This window comes from Mya arenaria, chromosome 3, assembly GCF_026914265.1.
Source record: "Mya arenaria isolate MELC-2E11 chromosome 3, ASM2691426v1".
In the NCBI taxonomy this organism is placed as follows: Eukaryota; Metazoa; Mollusca; class Bivalvia; order Myida; family Myidae; genus Mya; species Mya arenaria.
Genome location: NC_069124.1, coordinates 38,809,832 through 38,832,586, shown reverse-complemented (window position 1 = coordinate 38,832,586; position 22,755 = coordinate 38,809,832). Strand labels below are relative to the sequence as shown.

The 22,755-nt window shown below is 37.2% G+C and overlaps 1 protein-coding gene across 1 annotated transcript in view; it reads right to left on the bottom strand.

Annotated features, from left to right (window-relative positions):
- Positions 1 to 3,251: 3,251 nt before the first annotated feature.
- The window catches only part of LOC128227983 (probable dolichyl pyrophosphate Glc1Man9GlcNAc2 alpha-1,3-glucosyltransferase), a 74,984-nt gene continuing 55,480 nt past the window's right edge, over positions 3,252 to 22,755 (bottom strand). Inside the window, exons 8-13 of the mRNA XM_052938987.1 lie at positions 22,029 to 22,149; positions 21,048 to 21,184; positions 18,054 to 18,193; positions 12,011 to 12,108; positions 9,460 to 9,532; positions 3,252 to 4,146 (exon numbers count right to left, since the gene is read on the bottom strand). Of these exons, the coding sequence (XP_052794947.1) occupies positions 3,888 to 4,146; positions 9,460 to 9,532; positions 12,011 to 12,108; positions 18,054 to 18,193; positions 21,048 to 21,184; positions 22,029 to 22,149 (828 nt within the window). The 3' untranslated portion in view covers positions 3,252 to 3,887. The remainder of the gene's footprint in view (positions 4,147 to 9,459; positions 9,533 to 12,010; positions 12,109 to 18,053; positions 18,194 to 21,047; positions 21,185 to 22,028; positions 22,150 to 22,755) is intronic.

The following is a 22,755-nucleotide window of genomic DNA, read 5'->3' as shown; positions in this document are numbered from 1 at the left end:
ATTATCATCTGTGCACACACTACAAGTACAAAGCATGGGAACAGACCAAACTTCAAATGTTGAAGAGTGAAGAATTATTGTGAAAAAGTCTAAATGTTAGAATACCATTGACAAAATAAAACAAATAGACATCGATCACCCACAGAGACTGTTTACATGTTATAATATTAAAAAGACATTGAGAACTTTCACTCTGACATTTTTGGAGGGGCATTACCGCCTACTTCGTGTTCTTGTTTCTTTACATATTTTCATTTAAAAGTGCATTCATTGTTTTTAAATCTGAATTCTGAGTTACATGTAGTACCATAAGTAATGTAAAAAAGTTCATTTATTTGAATGATTACATTTTATGAATAAGTTCAATAAACCTTTATCAATTTCTACAAGAAAAAGGTTGATTTTTAAGCATTTTATTAGCTATAAAAATGTATGGTTACATGACATTATGTATATTTTCTTCAAAACTGAATGGTTAACTATCATAAATTGTCTTTTAAACTGTTCATTAAACATCATAGAAAATATTTATAATGATTGCAGCAGGTTGTCTTATTATTAATTATTTTTTATGAATTTATAAAACTGCTCTATATAACATCGAAATACTGCTCTGTTCCAAAGACTGACAAGATCAATCAAAATGATTTTTTTCCATGTGTATCAATAATGTGTTCGGTGGAACTTCAGTTCTCTGTTAACTGAAGTTTATTTTACCAGAAACTGTTGTGTTTATTTCATAATCTCTGATATTGTGAAAAAAAAAATCAGATATAGACAAAATATTTACTTGTCGCTCTTTGTAGCCCTTGGAGTTTGGGGATGGGTGTAATAAAACTTAAATAACTTTAATTCACGGTAAAAAATCTTCAAAATTCGGATAAAAGTCCCATAGTGTACCATGATTATAACTATGTTGTCGGTGAAAGCTTTTATAAAAGTGTGTATTACTAATACCTTAAATCAGTTTAAATAATCATGGCCTTTCAGGATTTTTGTTTTCATATAGATTTCCTGTTATATAGAGCTTTGTCATTTTTTTGTTGTTTTTGATTATGTAAAATTACTACTTCTATTTCCTAACTTAAAAAAATTGTCTCATTTGTCAAATTGAATTGTTACATATTTCATATAAGTGAAAAAAACACACACTATTTTTTAAGATGCACTCCTACTCCCAAATAAGACTTATCACAATTAATATTATTGTTTTCATTTTTCAAAATGGGTTGATAGATGTCAATGAAGGATCTTGAGTTCAATTCGCTAATAAGAATGAACATAAAACGTGGTATTTCTGCCTTGTGATACAATAGTAACCACAGTAAATCTTTTAGCAATCACCAATCATTTAATATTTGTCATGCTTTCTGCTATTATAAACAGGGTGACAAGCTTGTTATCAGTAAACAATATTTCAGTAAATGCATTATTTAGTAAAGTAGTTATTGTTATACAATTATATGTATTGATTTCAAATAAGAGTTTCACTTCAAAGATGCTCATTTAAAGATAATGAACAGACAAACAAAAACTAGACACGTTTGATACTAATTATATGAATGATTATTGTTTAGGTGACGTCCGATTTGTTTTGGAGATATTCATAAATGGGCGTTATTCTTTGTTGTCTTCAGTTTCTTATACATTTAAGAATTTTTATAATTGCTTTTCTGGTATATATTAATTTAACACAAATGAAAACACAATTTAAACTAGACACATTTGATACTAATTATATAAATGATTATTGTTTACACGTACTCTGATTTGTTATGAAGATATTCATAAAGAGGTGTTCTTCATGTTATTATACATTTTGGACTTGATTTAGTATTGCTTTTCTGGTATATATTCATTTAATGCACAAAGAAATTATTTTAAGTGTGCAGTATCACTTTCACACATTGTTTACTATTATTTTGTGCATATTTGGCCTACGGTATTTATGCTTATATGTGCCGGTATTTATGCTTATATGTACTTTGTTGTATTTCAAAACCTTTGATATGTTCAACTTGAAACTCTTCAATTTCAATGCTTTAGCCTATGTTGTTAAGCAGTATACTACAAATATTTTGAGGATTTCATGGATGCAGTTTGATGCACCATAATATGCTTGTTGGCCTTGCCATTCCTTGTTTTTCAACATATAACAAATGCATAAACTATTAAACAGCGCCCTTTGATGCTTTGCATCAATGGTCTTTCTTGTTAATCAACTGTTACGTATTTGACAGGGGTCACGCGATACGGGGGCAATCGTGGTATTAATACCAGACAATTGACGACAATATATGCCAAAACTCGGCCATTATGAGTTTCCGCCGTTTTGATTGGCTTTACAACTATATATAAAATTTGAGAAATGGACCATTCTCATTGGCTGTCGAAACTCGCCCAATATGAGAAATATGCTGGAAATTATTTTAAAAGGTAGCCATTTTGTTTTCCATTTTCCTGACTGTTTTAAAAAGTTTGTGCTTCGTTTTTAAAACCTATTCGGAATTACAAGCCTATTAAATACTACAACCACTTTGATATTGCAGTTGTATTAATTGCATCTACACTTTTACTAAATATATATGTTTTGATAAAACAACAGAGATAGGAGTTTGGAGACTTCTATTCAATTCAATGTATCCAACTGTTACATAATACAAAATAACAAGCTTATAAGAAAATTACATTGAAATTACCCTTTTAAACCGACATTTTTACGTCATAGAGTGACGTCATATAACTTTGATTGACGGCCCGACCAATAAGTGGCAATTAAAGACATATTAAAAGGAATCAATATTCTCATTAATTGCATCTACACTTTCTCTAAATATATAAGTTTTGGTAAAACAACAGAGATAGGAGTTTGGAGACTTCGATTTCATTCAATGTATCCAACTGATACATTATACAATATAGAACAAACGCAGTAGTACAATACTGCAGAAACACGCTTTACTAAATTACATTGATATATAATATATATATATAATTATGGAGTACCTTGATCACGATGTTATATGTAACATAACATAGTGTTTAACATAACATAGTGTTTATTGTAATATAAAGTCACCAGCCCAGAATGCATGTAACATATCGCAGTATTTGAACTATATTGGGTATTTACAAAACATGTTTTTATGCATGTTGCACAAATCAAGCATATTAAAGTAATGGTCATATACATATATATATATATATATATATATATATATATATATATATATATATATATATATATATATATATATATATAGCACACATACATATAAATGGTTTTATTTCATGTATAAGTAGTTGTTCAATAAATAATCCGTGTAAGATCAGTTGCTTTCTCAAATCGAATGCTTTATATACGAATTTAGTTAGCGAGAATATATCACTATAGCACCATCAGTGCACATTATATTATTGAACAATTGAAAGCTTGAATGTGTGAGCCAGGTAGTCCGGAACAATTCACGTCGTAAACCATGTAAGAAGGACAGACCAGACGAAAGTGATACTCGTCTTGTATCACATTGTATCCTGTACTCAAGCATAATGGACAGAATCGAAGTTCCCGTGCAATATTCAATTGTCGTCCTTTTTCTATCATAAGCGTATGACCTGAGCATCTTAAGATTGCAAAACATTTTTTCCAAGGATATGGTAGGTCTATTGACAAATAGCGCTCTGGGTCAAGAAGAGTTTTATAGTGTTTATAATGTTCAGCTTTTGGTGACGACTCAATATCTGCATACAACTTTTGTAGTATTTCAACCTGTTCGTGAACATGGATATTTCATTTTCGTCTCTAAGCAGCTGTTTAACACATTAAAGAAAACTATTAATAAATTTAATTTAGGTTTTCTCCAGATTAAACAATCTTGATTCCAGTGTTAATCTATTTTCTCCAGTTTGCTGCTTCTCGACATCTCTTGTTCCATATATGTGTTCAAGTAGAACCTGAACCAGCAGTATGTGACCCCAACAGATGTGTATACGGAGGTGAGGAGTAGGGGCAGGAACGGAAGGGGCTGCGAGAGGCCAATCAAGGGGTGCACCAGGCTAGTGTATACCTCCAGGGGGAGGAGACCCAGCAGGTAAAGGGTTTCTATAAAGGAGAGTAAAGGAAGCCGGGTAGGGCCTCCAGAGGCTCTGTAAATAGAAAATGCTAAGGTCATGTCAACGATTTCAGATAACTATATGTTATATCCCTAGAATAGGAAATAACATGAGTGGTCATTAAATATAGAATTTATCAAATGATAAAAATAAGCCTTAATTAAATTTCATATTGAATGACTACCAATGTGATGTTCTATATATATAAAACAAGAGGCCCTCAAGAGGCCCTATGCTCTACTGGCATGGTTCTTGTGGTCATTTTCAATCCAGAGCATGTATCTATAGGTAATAGGCAACAAACATATAGTTCACTTAGAACGTTTTGTGTTTGGGTAAGCTGAAAACGTTGAACGTTAAACATCTGAGGACAGAAAATATTGTAAGCAGATTAGTTGCATGAACTATTTTAATATGTGCTAATGACAATAGTTCATATCCAAATTATGTACATACTAGTTACAGCAAACATTCAAAGAGAACCATATGTTTTAAAGGGACTCGCTCATGTTACTCCATGATACCGGAATTGCAGAAAAAAAATACAATTGAAGAAATAATTTGGTTTTAGTGGGTTGCCAAACCCACACTGGTTAATTCAAGAAATTTTTGGAAACTAACGCCAAATACACTAATCCACAAGGATTTATACAACAGTTGATGGAAAACTTGACCTTTGAAGAATACCATGATAACATCATGTGATAATATATCATTAAAACCAATCATGCTACAACGAATCGCTGAAGCTCAAAAATAAGAAAGTAGGTCAAAAGGTCACAATCAAGGTCATCCAAGCACAACACTGATATTTGTTAACAAAACTATACACATGGTCCAAATTGCATTGTTGTAGCTTCAACCAAGAAAGTACAATTAAAGTATAAAGAAATATTTTGGTTTTAGTGGGTTGCCAACCCACGCCGGTTAAGTCAAGAAAATTTTTGGAAACCGACGCCAAATACACTAGTCCACAAGGACATATACAACAGTTGATGGATAACTTGACCTTTGAAGAAAACCATGATAACATCACGTGATAATATATCATTAAAACCAATCATGCTACAACGAATCGCTGAAGCTCAAAAATAAGTAAGTAGGTCAAAAGGTCACAATCAAGGTCATCAAAGCACAACACTGATATTTGGTAACAAAAGTATACACATGGTCCAAATTGCATTGCTGTAGCTTCAACCAAGAAAGTCGGTCAAGAGGTCATAAACAAGGTCATCAGAGTACAAAACAAATATTCGTTGCCAAACTACACATGGTCCAAATTTCTTTGCTGTAGCGTCAAAAATAAGAAAGTAGATCAAAAGGTCACAGTCAAAATCATCCGAGGACAACAATGATTCTTGTTTGCAAAACTGTACACATGGTGCTAATTTCGTTGCTCTAGCTTCAAAAATAAGGAAGTAGGCCAAAAGGTCACAGTCAAGGTCATCTGAGAACAACATAAATGTTTGTTTTAAAAAATGTACAAATGGTCCAAATTTCATTGCTGTAGCTTTAAAAATAAGAAAGTAGGTCGAAAAGGTTTGGGCCAGCTTTGACCCCTAGGGGCATAATTTCAACTGTCTTGGTCGAGGGTCATTATATGATGCTCCACAACAAATATCAAAGGTATGAGCCTTGTGGTTTGAAACATGAAGATTTTGAAAGTTTCTCTTATATAAGTCTCTAGGGAACTTGTGACCCAGGGGCAGGGCCAGTTTTGACCCAAGGGGTAAAATTTCAACCATCTTGGTAGAGTACCGTTAAATGATGCCTTATCCAAAATAGCAAGGCCCAGTGGTTTCAGACAAAAAGATTTTCAAACATTTCCCTATTTAAGTATACCAAACCTATGAACCCCACAGTGTGGGCAGTAATGACCCCAGGTGCATAATTTGAGAGCTAAAAATCAACCAACCTCGACTGTAATTTTGATCTCTTTTAACAAGGGCAAGGGAGAGTACAACATAAAACCAACTGCACAAACAAAAAACAAGTTGTCTCTCTTTAATCCTAGACTTGGGTTAAAAATAGCATTTTTGTTTATTCTTTCAAGGGCCATAATCTAGTCATGCATGGGCGGATCTGGCTATTTTCCAAAGGAAACAAGCTCTGATGGATATCTAACTACTCTACAAGTTTCATCGAGATACAATCAAAACTGAAGACTGTATTGTGTTCACAAGAAATTGTTTACAGGCGCACTGAGGCACGGACGCACTGACGACATACTCATTGCCATCGCATAAGCTTTTCTGGCCTTATGCCAGAAGAACTAAAAACTAATTTGATGACCCCTAAAATCAATAGGGGTCATCTTATGGTCAGGCCCATAGCCCAAGTCAAGTTTGAGGGCCATGGTTGCAGGCATTGTCGAGTTATCACTCGAACCAACACTTTCGCATTCAAGGTCACTGTGACCTTGACCTATGACTTCTAAAATCAATAAGGGTCATCTTCTGGTCATGCCAAGCATCCATGTCAAGTTTGATGTCATAGGTCCAGGCATTGCAAAGATATCACTCGGAGAATCCTTTTTGAACCCTTTCGCATTAAAGGTTAGTGTTACCTTGACCTTTGGCCAGATGACCCCTAAAATCAATAGGGGTCATCTACTGGTCAGGCCCAACCTTCATGTCAAGTGTGAAACCATAGGTCCAGGAATTGTCAAGTTTGTGTTGAAGGTCGGTGTGACCTTGACCGCTAAAATCAATAGGGGTTAGGTATTTACGGTCAGGCCTAGCCTACAAGTCAAATTTGAGGGTCATGGGTGCAGGCATTGTCCAGTTATCACTTGTACAATCTTTTATCAGTCACTGTGGCCTTGACCTTTGACTGGGCTCATCTACTGGTCAGGCCCGACCTCCAAGTCAAATTTGAGGGCAATGGGTGTAGGCATTGTCGAATTACAACTTGGACAACAATCATTCAAGGTCAATGTGACCTTTGACCCGATGACCACCACAATCAAAAGGGGTCATCTACTGGTCAGGCCCAGCCTTCATGTCAAGTTTGATGACCATAGGTCTAGGCATTGTTGATTTATCACTCAGACAAGCTTTGACCTTTTACCATTAAAGGTCACTGTGATCTTGACCTTTGATCCGATGACCCCCCAAATATACAGGGGTTATTTACAGGTCAGGCCCAACCTTCATGTCAAGTTTGATGACCGTACGCCCAGGAATTGTGGAGTTATCACTCGGACAAGCTTTGGTCTACCTACAGACCTACCAACTGACATGAGCAAAGCAATATACCCCCTATTCTTTGAAGGGGGCATAATTAAAGAATAAAAAATCCTGGTAGTAGTGGAGAGTGAACCCACGCTGGTACAGTCAAGAAATATTTAGAAAACTGATGACAAAACCACTTGCCCACAAGGACTCATAAAGCAGCTGATGGATAATTTAACCTTTATAGAACACATTGGTATCATCATGTGATATTGTAAATCAACCATCCACGATAAAGCCATTTGTTGAATCTCTTTACTTACACTATTCAAAGTCATGGACTTCGAAGACAATATTTGAGCAACTACGGTAAAACTGCGATTGTTCGAACAGGCAGTCTTCTGAGAACTTGCGATTGGTCAAGGTCAAGGCTTAGTCCCAACCATTATTCCTTCTTTTTTTCATATAAAATATACTATCAATGGATAGAAACCAAAATAAGTCAAGGGCTCAAGCACCATTGCCGGTCCCAAATACACAAATCATGCGCAAAACTTATGATTAGAGGTCATAATTTCACATATTTTTCAAGAAGTGTGTTCTAAAATAAACAAACAATTGGCAGGTGTTAAAATGTTCACAAGTTGTAAAAAATGCAATGACAGATGAATGGAAATTTGATAAGGTGTGAAAAACTGATCATCACCTTTTTCGCATGACTGATATTATTTGATATGGGCATTTGAGAAGATAATTGCGAGAAGTTAATTATGAGAATTAAATTCTGAAAGAATGTAAATGATGAATAATTAATATCATTCAAAAATTCCTTGACAGACAAGATACTAATTATCCATCCTTGTTTTTGCTAGACTTAAATCTGCACTGTCAAATCTGTCAAATTCTGATGTTGGTTGTTTAGAAATTGTGCTTTAAATTGTGCTTTTTTGTAAAAATAAATTTTGCTATTCATTCACTGTTTTTTTTTTTTTTCTTTTACATTTTCACATTTAGTATACGACAGCCTTTGAACACATGAGTGATTTCAACAAGGCAATACATTATCGAAGCCGAAATAAACAATCATTATGAGTCAATATTACGAGTTTAATTTATGACCATTTCAAACGTTGAAAAAACATTGTAAGACATTTCATAATGGACTAAAATGGAAACTTGTGGCGTTCCAAACATCAGAGCACTTGTGGTTTTATCTCTGTTTTTCCAGTATTTTAGTTTTAACACTCCTACTGATTTGCCACACTTTATTTTGGCATAAAGAAACAAGAAATGTCGCAATGCGACGAAACCAGGTTTTCAATAATTGCAAGAAGGACTTTAGCCTTCATTGTGAGATTAAGTTTCAACATTTTTTGTATGTTTTTTTAACAGCGACCTTGACCTTTGGGCCCCAAATGCAATCCCATGGACGACTCTTCTCTCATACCAAGTTTGGTCACAATATGTCCACCCTAACTGAAGTTATTCAGTATGAAATGTTTTTGTATTTTTAGTAACATTGAGCTTGACTTTAACCGTAAGGGGCCCCAAACACAATCCCATGAAAGGTCTCCATAAACTCCTTCTATATATGAAGTTTTGTCAAGATACGTTAAACCTAACTAAAGTTATTAATTTTCAAACATTATTCTATTATTAGTAACAGTGACCATGACCCTAGGGGCCAAACACAATCCAATGAAAGATTTCCATAAACTCTTCTTCTATATATGAAGTTTGATCAAGATATGTCAACCATATCCCTTGATCCCTCCATGAACTCTTTCTAAATACCAAGATTAGTCAAGATATGTCAGCCCTAAATAAGGTTCTTCAGTTTCAACTGTTTTTTTTTTTAAATTTAGTAACAGTGACCTTGACCCTAGGGGCCCCAAACACAGTCCCATGAAAAGAATCCTTAATGTCTTCCTATATACAAAGTTTGGTCAAGATATGTCAAACCTAACTAATGTTAATCAGTTTCATTGGAGACTTTGATGCCGCCTGCCCGCCTGAATGACATCCATCATTCTAATTACCAGGTTTCACTATTTGAAAACCTTGAAAAAAGGAGATTTTACACAATTGAGCGAGTCCCTTCAAACTCAACTGCAACTTAAACACATACATGTTGTGTTTTGCAATCCTGCTTGAGAAAAAACTTCTCACTTACTTGTACATATTTGAAAAACTAGAAAATGCATATATTGTTGTCAGCAGCAGCAATCCAATTTTTATGGGTGTTTCTGAAAGACAGAAAGAAAAAGTAATTCCAAAGTTTGACAATACAAGTATCACATTTTACTGGGATACACCAAAAACATAGCTTAAACAATAGATTGTTTCTGACATGTTCAATAAGTAGATCCCTAGGGATTTCCTTTTGATATTAACTAATATGAAACATACAAATTAACAAAAAAATCAGCAGAAATCCAATGTTCATGCAGTAAAAAGGTAAATAAAATATCATAGCTATTGAAAAAAACACAGAAAATAACAAGGTCAGGACACTTGTACTCACCAGACTGTGTTAAGAGGAGTGGAGCGGGAAAAGTGAGGTCTGAGGACACTTGCACTCACCAGACTGTGTAAAGAGGAGTGGAACGGGGAAAAGTGAGGTCTGAGGACTCTTGTACTCGCCAGACTGTGTAAAGAGGAGTGGAAAGGGGGAAAGTGAGGTCTGAGGACACTTGTACTCGCCAGACTGTGTAAAGAGGAGTGGAACGGGGAAAAGTGAGGTCTGAGGACACTTGTACTCGCCAGACTGTGTAAAGAGGAGTGGAAAGGGGAAAAGTGAGGTCTGAGGACACTTGTACTCGCCAGACTGTGTAAAGAGGAGTGGAACGGGGAAAAGTGAGGTCTGAGGACACTTGTACTCGCCAGACTGTGTAAAGAGGAGTGGAAAGGGGAAAAGTGAGGTCTGAGGACACTTGTACTCGCCATACTGTGTAAAGAGGAGTGGAACGGGGAAAAGTGAGATCTGAGGACACTTGTACTCGCCAGACTGAGTAAAGAGGAGTGGAACGAGGAAAAGTGAGGTCTGAGGACACTTGTACTCGCCAGACTGTGTAAAGAGGAGTGGAAAGGGGAAAAGTGAGGTCTGAGGACACTTGTACTCGCCAGACTGTGTAAAGAGGAGTGGAACGGGAAAAGTGAGGTCTGAGGACACTTGTGCTCGCCAGACTGTAAAGAGGAGTGGAACGGGGAAAAGCGAGGTCTGAGGACACTTGTACTCACCAGACTATGTGTAAAGAGCAGTGGAACAGGGAAAAGTGAGGTCTGAGGACACTTGTACTCGCCAGACTGTGTAAAGAGGAGTGGAATGGGAAAAAGTGAGGTCTGAGGACACTTGTACTCGCCAGACTGTGTAAAGAGGAGTGGAACGGGGAAAAGTGAGGTCTGAGGACACTTGTACTCGCCAGACTGTGTAAAGAGGAGTGGAACGGGGAAAAGTGAAGACACTTGTACTCGCCAGACTGTGTAAAGAGGAGTGGAACGGGGAAAAGTGAGATCTGAGGACACTTGTACTCGCCAGACTGAGTAAAGAGGAGTGGAACGGGGAAAAGTGAGGTCTGAGGACACTTGTACTCGCCAGACTGTGTAAAGAGGAGTGGAAAGGGGAAAAGTGAGGTCTGAGGACACTTGTACTCGCCAGACTGTGTAAAGAGGAGTGGAACGGGGAAAAGTGAGGTCTGAGGACACATGTGCTCACCAGACTGTAAAGAGGAGTGGAACGAGGAAAAGTGAGGTCTGAGGACACTTGTACTCGCCAGACTGTGTAAAGAGGAGTGGAACGGGGAAAAGTAAGGTTTGAGGACACTTGTACTCGCCAGACTGTGTAAAGAGGAGTGGAAAGGGGAAAAGTGAGGTCTGAGGACACTTGTACTCGCCAGACTGTGTAAAGAGGAGTGGAACGGGAAAAGTGAGGTCTGAGGACACTTGTGCTCGCCAGACTGTAAAGAGGAGTGGAATGGGGAAAAGCGAGGTCTGAGGACACTTGTACTCACCAGACTATGTGTAAAGAGCAGTGGAACAGGGAAAAGTGAGGTCTGAGGACACTTGTACTCGCCAGACTGTGTAAAGAGGAGTGGAACGGGGAAAAGTGAGGTCTGAGGACACTTGTACTCGCCAGACTGTGTAAAGAGGAGTGGAATGGGAAAAAGTGAGGTCTGAGGACACTTGTACTCGCCAGACTGTGTAAAGAGGAGTGGAACGGGGAAAAGTGAGGTCTGAGGACACTTGTACTCGCCAGACTGTGTAAAGAGGAGTGGAACGGGGAAAAGTGAAGACACTTGTACTCGCCAGACTGTGTAAAGAGGAGTGGAACGGGGAAAAGTGAGATCTGAGGACACTTGTACTCGCCAGACTGAGTAAAGAGGAGTGGAACGGGGAAAAGTGAATTCTGAGGACACTTGTACTCGCCAGACTGTGTAAAGAGGAGTGGAAAGGGGAAAAGTGAGGTCTGAGGACACTTGTACTCGCCAGACTGTGTAAAGAGGAGTGGAACGGGGAAAAGTGAGGTCTGAGGACACTTGTGCTCACCAGACTGTAAAGAGGAGTGGAACGGGGAAAAGCGAGGTCTGAGGACACTTGTACTCACTAGACTGTGTAAAGTGCAGTGGAAACAGTGAATAATGAGGTCTGAAGACATTTGTTCTCACCAGACTGTGTAAAGAGCTGTGGAACGGGGAAAAGTGAGGTCTGCAGACTCTTGTACTCACCACACTGTGTAAACAGGAGTGGAAACAGGGAATAATGACCAACTGTAGACATAACAAGGAAAAGGCTGGCATCTGTTTTTCTCTCAAGGATTAAAAGTCTGAAATCAAACTGGCATCAAAGACATGTCAAGACATCAGCATTAAACATATATCATACTTTAAAGCCTAAATCAAATATTTAGAATTCTGCATCAGCATTTATCATACCGTAACATTATACTTATTAGACTTAAATCAAAGATTTAAAATTCTGAATCAGCAATTATCATACATAGTACTTATTAGACCTAAATCAAAGATTTAGAATTCTGTACCAGCATTTATCATACATAGTACATATTTGAGCTAAATCAAAGACTGAAATTATGTGATTTACTCTGTAGTTTATATCATGAAACAAACTTGTTTATACAGTGCCATATTAGTTCAATTTGAAAGGGTTTATAACTGGCAGAACAAAATCTATCCTTTCACTTGAATAATTCATATCATAATTCATTCTGATTTTATAATTATAACTTCAGTCATACCCGTTACATCATGTTATTAAAATGACGCAAATGGGAGCTTGCTCCATCCGGTCACTTGTTTGAGTTTGTTTGTCAGAAGTGGGAAAAGTAAATAATCAGATTATACAACCATGTGCTATTATTTTTTGAAAAAATATAATTGCTTTATTGGTCAATTAAAGTTTGACCAGAAGTATTGCTTTTACCCCATAGGAATGATGACCATAAGTATTGCTTTTAATATAATAGGAATGATGACCAGAAGTATTGCTTTTTACCCCATAGGAATGATGACCATAAGTATTGCTTTTAATCTAATAGGAATGAATACCAGAAGTATTGCATTTAACCCTATAGGAATGATGATCATAAGTATTGCTTCTTACCCCATAGGAATGATGACCATAGGAATGATGACCAGAAGTATTGCATCTTACCCCATAGGAATGATGACCAGAAGTATTGCTTTTCATCTAATAGGAATGAATACCAGAAGTATTGCATTTAACCCTTTAGGAATGATGACCATAAGTATTGCTTCTTACCCCATAGGAATGATGACGATAGGAATGATGACCATAAGTATTGCTTCTTACCCCATAGGAATGATGACGATAGGAATGATGACCGTAAGTATTGTTTCTTACCCCATAGGAATGATGACCATAAGTATTGCTTCTTACCCCATAGGAATGATGACGATAGGAATGATGACCGTAAGTATTGTTTCTTACCCCATAGGAATGATGACCATAAGCATTGCTTCTTACCCCATAGGAATGATGCCCATAAGTATTGCTTCTTACCCCATAGGAATGATGACCATAAGTATTGATTCTAACCCCATAGGAATGATGACCAGAAGTATTGCTTTTCATCTAATAGGAATGATGACCAGAATTATTGCTTCTAACCCCATAGGAATGATGACCAGAAGTATTGCTTTTCATCTAATAGGAATGAATACCAGAAGTATTGCATTTAACACTTTAGGAATGATGACCATAAGTATTGCTTCTTACCCCATAGGAATGATGACGATAGGAATGGTGACCATAAGTATTGCTTCTTACCCCATAGGAATGATGCCCATAATAATTGCTTCTTACCCCATAGAAATGATGACCATAAGTATTGCTTCTTACCCCATAGAAATGATGACAGTGTCCGAAATTCGCCGTAGTCCGATAGCCCGAGGCTACCAAATTTCCGGAAAAACTAGTCTGACCGGGCTACTGTTTTTTTCCAAATTAAATTCTATTAAAAAACAACAAAAAACATGCACATTAAACGCGTAAAGCATAGTGTTTTATACACTTATTATTTAAGAATGCGTTCTGCCAGGCAACTCAAGCGACGTTGACCAAGTCGCCTTGACAATGGCGAAAGATCAAAGCGAAGTCAGAATCGCCGAATGGCATCTTTCGCTAAATACGATGGCAGTGAAAAACAGCTACGCTTAATATCAATATCAAATTGATACTTTATTTATTTCTTTTAAATATATTTTATTACTTTATCTATTTCTTTTAAATATATTTTATTATTTTCAAAAAATAAATGATAAATTTTAAGTTTTTAATGCGTAACAGAAAATTAACATTTTACAAACATTCTCTTAAATGCGCGGAAAACAGGTGCTCGATTACTTCCTGATAAATTTAATCAAAAGTAAGGAGAACTGTTGGCATAGTTAAATCGTTGTCAATGTAAGGTTCTATTATATAAATTTAAATTGTTTAAAGAACATTTATAGGTATATTGGCAAAAGAAACATCAAGTTTTTTTGTGTTTTTTTTTTTTTACTTGAAAGTGAAACTGAAAGTAGACAGAAATTGTCATTGCACAATCGCTGGTGCATATCGGATTTGACAGGGATGCATTTGATCAAAGGGGTACATCAGATAAAGGTTTTGGGTGGTCTGTGGGGTATTGATACCCCTATATATAGACCCCAAGTCCACCCAAAAGCTTTATGTGATGTACCCCTTTGCATTGGAAAAGAGAACTAATTGTACATGCATAATTCTTATCATCTTATATGATATGTTCAACAGAGTCAGATAATATTTCCTCCTTTTTTACCGTTTAGAAAGCTTTATTATTTAAATGTATCACTATAACTTATCTACCTTTTTCCGTGGGGTGGGGCGCATGATTTTTTAGTCTGCGAGAAGTTCACTTCGCTTAATAAATTGTTGACGCATTGACTTGTCCATATTAAGGAACATTTATTGAATTATTGAAACTGAATGAGCGTGCTCGATATGTAGTCAGAATCTTATTCAAACTTCTATAAATTTTTCTAATCGAATAGTAATTTATGGTGTTTATGTTTTGGCTAGTGAAATTGGTTTTGAGCTAGTAAAATTTCCCATCTGGTAGCCCGAATGGGCTAGTGGATTCAAATCCGAATTTCGTACACTGTGATGACCATAAGTATTGCTTCTAACCCCATAGGAATGATGACCAGAAGTATTGCTTCTAACCCTATAGGAATGATGACCATAATAATTGCTTCTAACCCCATAGGAATGATGACCAGAAGGATTGCTTTTTATCCGATAGGAATGATGACCATAATTATTGCTTCTAACCCCATAGGAATGATGACCATAATAATTGAATGATGACCATAGTATTCCTTCTTACCCCATAGGAATGATAACCATAAGTATTGCTTCTAACCCCATAGGAATGATGACCAAAATAGTTGCTTCTTACCACATAGGAATGATGACCATAAGTATTGCTTCTTACCCCATAGGAATGATGAACATAAGTATTGCTTCTAACCCCATAGGAATGATGACCAGAAATATTGATTCTTACCCCATAGGGATGATGACAATAATAATTGCTTCTTATCCAATAGGGATGATGACCATAATAATTGCTTCTTATCCAATAGGGATGATGACCAGAAGTATTGCTTCTAACCCCATAGGAATGATGACCAGAAGGATTGCTTTTTATCCGATAGGAATGATGACCATAATTATTGCTTCTTACCCCATAGGAATGATGACGATAGGAATGATGACCATAATAATTGAATAATGATCATAAGTATTCCTTCTTACCCCATAGGAATGATGGCCATAAGTATTGCTTCTAACCCCATAGGAATGATGACCATTATAATTGCTTCTTACCCCAAAGAAATGATGATCGTAAGTATTGCTTCTAACCCCATAGGAATGATGACCAGAAGTATTGATTCTTACCCCATAGGGATGATGACCATAATAATTGCTTCTTATCCAATAGGGATGATGACCATAATTATTGCTTCTTATTCCATAGGGATGATGGCCAGATTTTGCTTTTTATCCGATAGGAATGATGACCATAATTATTGCTTCTAACCCCATAGGAATGATGACGATAGGAATGATGACAATAATAATTGAATGATGACCATAAGTATTCCTTCTTACCCCATAGGAATGATGACCATAAGTATTGCTTCTAACCCCATAGGAATGATGACCATAATAATTGCTTCTTACCCCGTAGTAATGATGACCATAAGTATTGCTTCTTACCCCATAGGAATGATGATCATAAGTATTGCTTCTAACCCCGTACGAATGATGACCAGAAGTATTGATTCTTACCCCATAGGGATGATGACCATAATAATTGCTTCTTATCCAATAGAGATGATGACCATAATTATTGCTTCTTATTCCATAGGGATGATGACCAGAAGTTTTGCTTCTTACCCCATAGGAACTAGAGATTGCTTTTTTGAAAAAGCGCATGTCTCCCCCATTGTGTGGTCGTAGGTGAGAAATAATCAATGATGGATCCCAAAATCAATAGGGGCCATCAACTAGTCATGACTAACTGGCATACCAAGTATGAAGTTCCTGGGTGTAAACGTTCTTGAGTTATTGAGCAGAAACCGGTTCTTCACCTCAAGGTCAGTGACCTTGACCTTTGACCAACTGATTGCAAAATCAACTAGACATCATGACCAACCTCACTTCAAAGTTTGGTGAACCTAGATCAAAGCATTCTCCTGATATTGCACGGAAATATTTTTTACATTAGAGGTCACAGCGACGTTGACCTTTGACCTTGTGACCCCCCAAAATATAGGAGTTTTCTAAACCTCATGATCAACCTCCCTACCAAGTTTGGTGAACCTAGGTCAAACCATTCTCAAGATATTGAGCGGAAATGTTTTTTACATTGGGGGTCGCCGCGACCTTGACCTTTGACCTAGTGACCCCAAAAACAATAGGGATCTTCTACACCTCATGACCAACCTCCCTACCAAGTTTGGTGAACCTAGGTCAAACCGTTCTCAAGATTTTGAGCAGAAATGTTTTTTATATTGGGGGTCGCCGCGATCTTGACCTTTGACCTAGTGACCCCAAAAACAATAGGGATCCTCTACACCTCACGACCAACCTCCCTACCAAGTTTGGTGAACCTAGGTCAAACCATTCTCAAGATATTGAGCGGAAATGTTTTTTACATTGGGGGTCGCCGCGACCTTGACCTTTGACCTAGTGACCCCAAAAACAATAGGGATCCTCTACACCTCACGACCAACCTCCCTACCAAGTTTGGTGAACCTAGGTCAAACCATTCTCAAGATATTGAGCGGAAATGTTTTTTACATTGGGGGTCGCCGCGACCTTGACCTTTGACCTAGTGACCCCAAAAACAATAGGGATCTTCTACACCTCATGACCAACCTCCCTACCAAGTTTGGTGAACCTAGGTCAAACCATTGTCAAGATATTGAGCGGAAATGTTTTTTACATTGGGGGTCGCCGCGACCTTGACCTTTGACCTAGTGACCCCAAAAACAATAGGGATCTTCTACACCTCATGACCAACCTCCCTACCAAGTTTGGTGAACCTAGGTCAAACCATTGTCAAGATATTGAGCGGAAATGTTTTTTACATTGGGGGTCGCCGCGACCTTGACCTTTGACCTAGTGACCCCAAAAACAATAGGGATCTTCTACACCTCATGACCAACCTCCCTACCAAGTTTGGTGATCCTAGGTCATGCGGTTTTCCAGTTATCGATCGGAAACGAAGTGTGACGTACGGACGGACTGACGGACTACCGGACTGACGGACAGGGCAAAAACAATATGTCTCCCCCAGAGAGGGGGAGACATAATGATGGCCAGAAGTATTGCTTCTAACCCAATGGGAATGATGACCAGAAGTATTGCTTCTTACCCCATAGGAATGACCATAAGTATTTATGTATCTTACCCCATATGGATGATGACCAAAATAATTGCTTCTTATCCCATGGGATGATGGCCAGAAGTATTGCTTCTTACCCCATGGAAATGATGGCCATAAGTATTGCTTCTAACCCAATGGGAATGATGACCAGAAGTATTGCATCTTACCCCATGGGAATGATGACCAGAAGTATTGCTTCTTACCCCATGGGAATGATGACCAGAAGTAATGCTTCTAACCCCATAGGAATGATGACCAGAGGTATTGCTTCTTACCCCATAGGAATGATGACCATATGTATTCCTTCTTACCCCATAGGAATGATGATCATTAGTATTGCTTTTTCGTGTACATGCCAACCAAACATGAAGGACCCAAACCCACACAGTATTAGGGCTCTCACGAAACTCTGGGGGCCCCTGGGCCTGGCCCATAGCATCAGCAAACTGGGCTGGAAAAAGAATCAATGTATTACAACTTTGATTTAAGATACACGAAGGCTGAGTATGTATTGTAATGCAAAGAAAAGAACACTGTATACTGAACCCTGCAACCTTTTCTTGTGCAAAATGTTAAGCTGTATATATACTAATTTAATGAAAGGAGATTTGAATTTTGTAATGCATGCACAAAGGGAATCAGCATTTATTGTACTTATTGTTTGAGCATCTGTTATGTACAAACCTATAAACTTCAGTCTGTACGAAAGTTCGTCGGACCTCGGCTCCCGCCGGTAATAAATGACGAGGTCCGACAATCGCAGCTATTTTGCAGGCCCCCGTGTCCGGCAATAATTTGTGGGGCAAACTGATTAAATAAATATGTGTTTATCGTGTATCATGTGAATATTATTAACTAACCTATGTTTACTTGATCAAACCAACTTAATCAGGGCGTTTATCGACCCGAGCTCCACGGGTTTTGACGCACAGAAATCGTAAATGACCCGAAAATGATATCATAAATGTGAATTATTAATCATTTAAAAGGAGCCGCAAGGCATGATCTAAATGCCTTTTAAATCAATTAAAGTCAAGAGCAATTAACACCCGAAGTGACAACTGATTATTGATCTGGAATCTGAATGGTTTCCATGTCAATTAGCAGCACTCAAACTCAATGACGTGTTAACTCCGCCCATTATGCAAATTAACCGATACCTTTCCGGAAGAAAAAACAATTGCTGGCGAGTTTCTTTGGTAAAAAATGTTCCTTACCGCTTAAAACGGCCCTTTTCGCCTATAACATCTCTTTTCGAAATTTAGAGCAGCGCCTTGACTGGTTTTAAATTTTCCGATAATCGGAATCATTATCTTACGATTCGGCGTATTTGTTTATTCAACATTGCCGACATATTGACACGATTCTGAACCATGACCTGTGACGTCAGGCTCTTGATCAATTAAATATAGTTGTATTATTGGTAGTTAATTATAACTTGCAGAATTGTTTCCACGAGGAAAACGAGACAGGAATGCCCACAAACCTGCGCAGTCAACGTTTTTTACATCTTTGATACCAATGACCTTATTTCGCGATTTTCCAAAATTCTTAAAATAGTAACATAGTGTGTTTTTTTAGTGCATTGTATTTAGCGATGTTAATACTTCATGGAAATAAATTTATAGCAAATAAACAAGCAACAGATATGAAAATAAATGACCCTACATTACAAGTACTTAAAATTGCGTATCTATGAAGCTATCGATCGTGGATCTCGGTATGTATGAAGCTATGGATAGATAAGTAAAATTGCGTATCTATGAAGTGAAGGGTTAATTAATTAAATACTCCCAAAATGCCCCAGAATGCAGGAAATGAAGCGCTGAATTTCACAATTTTCCGGGGGGGGGGGGGGGGGGGGGGGGGGGATGCCCACGGATCCCCCTAGCTGGCCGCCTACTTTTCTGTTTCAGTCGCTTCAACAAAAACTTGTTGACAACCCTGCACATGGTCTAAAAAGCACGGGAAACAGGTGCACGCTTACCTTCTGTCAATTTTAATTAAAGTGAAAGAAGAACGCGTAAAACGTTTTCAGTGTACAATAAAGTTCTGTAATATTATAGATTTATTATTGTTTTATTGTTATGCCATTTATTAAAAAATAAAAACGATGTTGCAATATTGACAATAGGAACATTGAATGTTTTGTTTGCTTCCGGAAAAAATGAAAAACATGAAAGTGAAACTGAAAATAGAAATGAGAAATGTCGGTGCAACTCAACAATCTCTGTTGCATGTAGGATTTTGATGCATAGGGTTTACCGGTTACATGCATAATTCCTGTTTTCACTGAACATGCATTTAATAAATAATATGTTCACAAGTGTCAGAACATAATTTTCCATGTTTTGACCCTTGGAATTTTTTAACCACCTAAGAGCAGGAAATAAAACAACAAGGTATAGTCCAGTGCTCCAGCTAGGCCTATATAGCAGGGTGTGGCACCCTGCTGTACTTTTCCACCCTTCTGTGCCCTTTTGTTTGACAGAGCAAAATTTCAGAAATTAAAGTATACAAAATATACATAATTTTGACACTAATTAAAGTAAAAATAACAGCTAAAGTGTTCATAGCAAACTTATGATTACTGTAGTATTGAAAGTAGTTACTACACATGCACATTAAGAATTGAGCAATGGCCCTTGCAGTTATACCCCATTAGGGCTCATTCAATGCGCATCAAAAGTGCCCTTAAATAGCCTAGCACCCTACCCTTTTCAAATACTGACTGGAGCACGGATATACTATTAAGTAATATTGATAATATTTTTTTTCTCTTACTTGAGATTTTTCTAGAATGAAAAGTGGATTAATACTGATCCTAATAAAACACTGGATTTGTTTGTTGTTTTTTATTTCAGTTTTGGACGTATGGATAATCATGTACCTTGCAATGCCATCTTATGACAGATGAGAACTATAATTTATGAAGAAAGACCAAGTATTAAGAAAAAAAGAACAATGACACTTGGAGATCTGATATTGACTCTTGAAAATCAGATCTCAAGAGTCATTGACTTGGATTTTAGACCCTGTTGGAAGCTCTGACTTTCACTAAGATGTACATAAAATTTTTGGTCCCGCAAAAACTAGTCCGGTCCTGCAATGTAGACTGTATTGCAGGACCTCGTGTCCTGCAATGTGATAATGACTTTCGTACAGACTGTAAACTTAAAGTAAAACAATTCAGAGAAAATCTTATTTTTAGCTTCACCTTTGCACAAACCTAATTAAGTGAAAGCATTGAATGTAGAAATGACTTTCAGCTAAAATATTTACATGAACTGCAAAGAAATACCTACCATCATAGATAACCCAGACAACACCAATGTTGCTAGTGGCGACACAGATGGCAGAAATGTATGGTCAAATTCCCGAACCAGTCCACCAGTCATAGACACAGTCTGGTTGCCAGGGGGAACAAAGCCCAGTCTGGTTCCTGAAATATGTGCATTACAGTATATCATTTAAAACAGTAATTTTTAAAATACCAAACAAGACTACCGCAAGCTGAGGCCAAAGCTTGTCTATTTTAAGTCAATTGAAGGAAAATAACTGAACAACTAGTTTAGACACATAGTTATGGTACTTGGCAAACAGGTTCCTAATGCCATAGCAAACATGTTTATCAAGTTTTATGCTAATATCTTTATCAGTTTTGAGGCATACCCGAGGTTTATGTATTTGTCCAACAACACAACTCCAGGGCTATGGCAATAACTAAAACGATTTTCTGCAGAAAACAGACAAGCTTAATACTACTATTTGCAATTTTTTTTAGCACTTTAATGTTTGAAGCATTGAATGATCCTTGATTTTGCTCCACCAAAAACATAAAGTGAATTTTTAATAAAGTGATATATCTATGGCCTTTCAATCCACTTCACACATCAAAGAAAACGCATCTGCTCCTGTCTTAATTTGGCATATTCTTTTGTGTTCAAGTAAAACTAACTACTGAAGAGATGGGCTTCATTACACCACAAAGCAATCTTATAAGTGTACAGCTTGAATTGGTTTCACTTCTTCCAGCCAATAAAATTGTAGCTCTAAATTACGCTCTCTATCATGACAAACAAAACAGAATTGAAGAGTTGAAAATGACTGTCTGAAACCTTTGTTGAGGCAGTAAAGTTTGTCTCTTTGGTGCAAAATGACATTGCGATCATGCTTTGATTCAATGTTTGACGGGCACGTTTTGCAAAATGTATTTGCAAACAGCATCATTAAGGTACTAAAAAGAAAAGCTTAGGTTTGCTCTAAATCGTTTTTTAAATGATTACCTGCAACACTGGCCATCTTGTCAGCCACATTGTAGAGAGCCCAGAAGTTGGGTGCCCAGTAGGCATGACAGAGCCCACGCTTAAATGGAAACAGACGGGTAACTAGCTGGGGAATCTGACCCTGAAATGATACAGTTGGGTAAATTAGGAGTGCATTTGTATTTGTAATTCCTACCAACCAAAAGGGTGGGAGTGGTGTAGTGGTTAAGGTGTCAACTTCTTACTCACAAGTTGTTGGTTACAGCCAAAACAGGTGAACATTCTAATGGCCTCTCTAAATGGGCACCAGTGATGATGAAACAAACTGGAGAAAGATTCTTTAAGTCACAATCAAGCTTATCGACATTAGTATAAACTGAACTAATCTGAAGCATTTTTTGTAAGCCATTAATTCCAATCTGATCCATAAACTTATGTCATAGGTCATAGGTGTTTAATTTAAAATGAACTATTTCAGATCACTTTTATTTTACTACCACATTAAATGACAACAAGAGCGGTCACAGAGAGCTATATCCCCCGCCTCATGGGGGCATTTTTTGTAACGAAAGCCAATCAATGGTAAGGGTAGTTTCTCAGGAACATAAGAAATGTGTAAAATTAAGAAAGGGCAATAACTCTTTTAAAAAAGGTCAAATTGCAAAAGCCTGACACGGGCCTTCCAGCAGCCACTAACAAAAAAGTAGGTTTTCTGACAGAAAAGAAGGAAATAGTAGAAATATTTTAT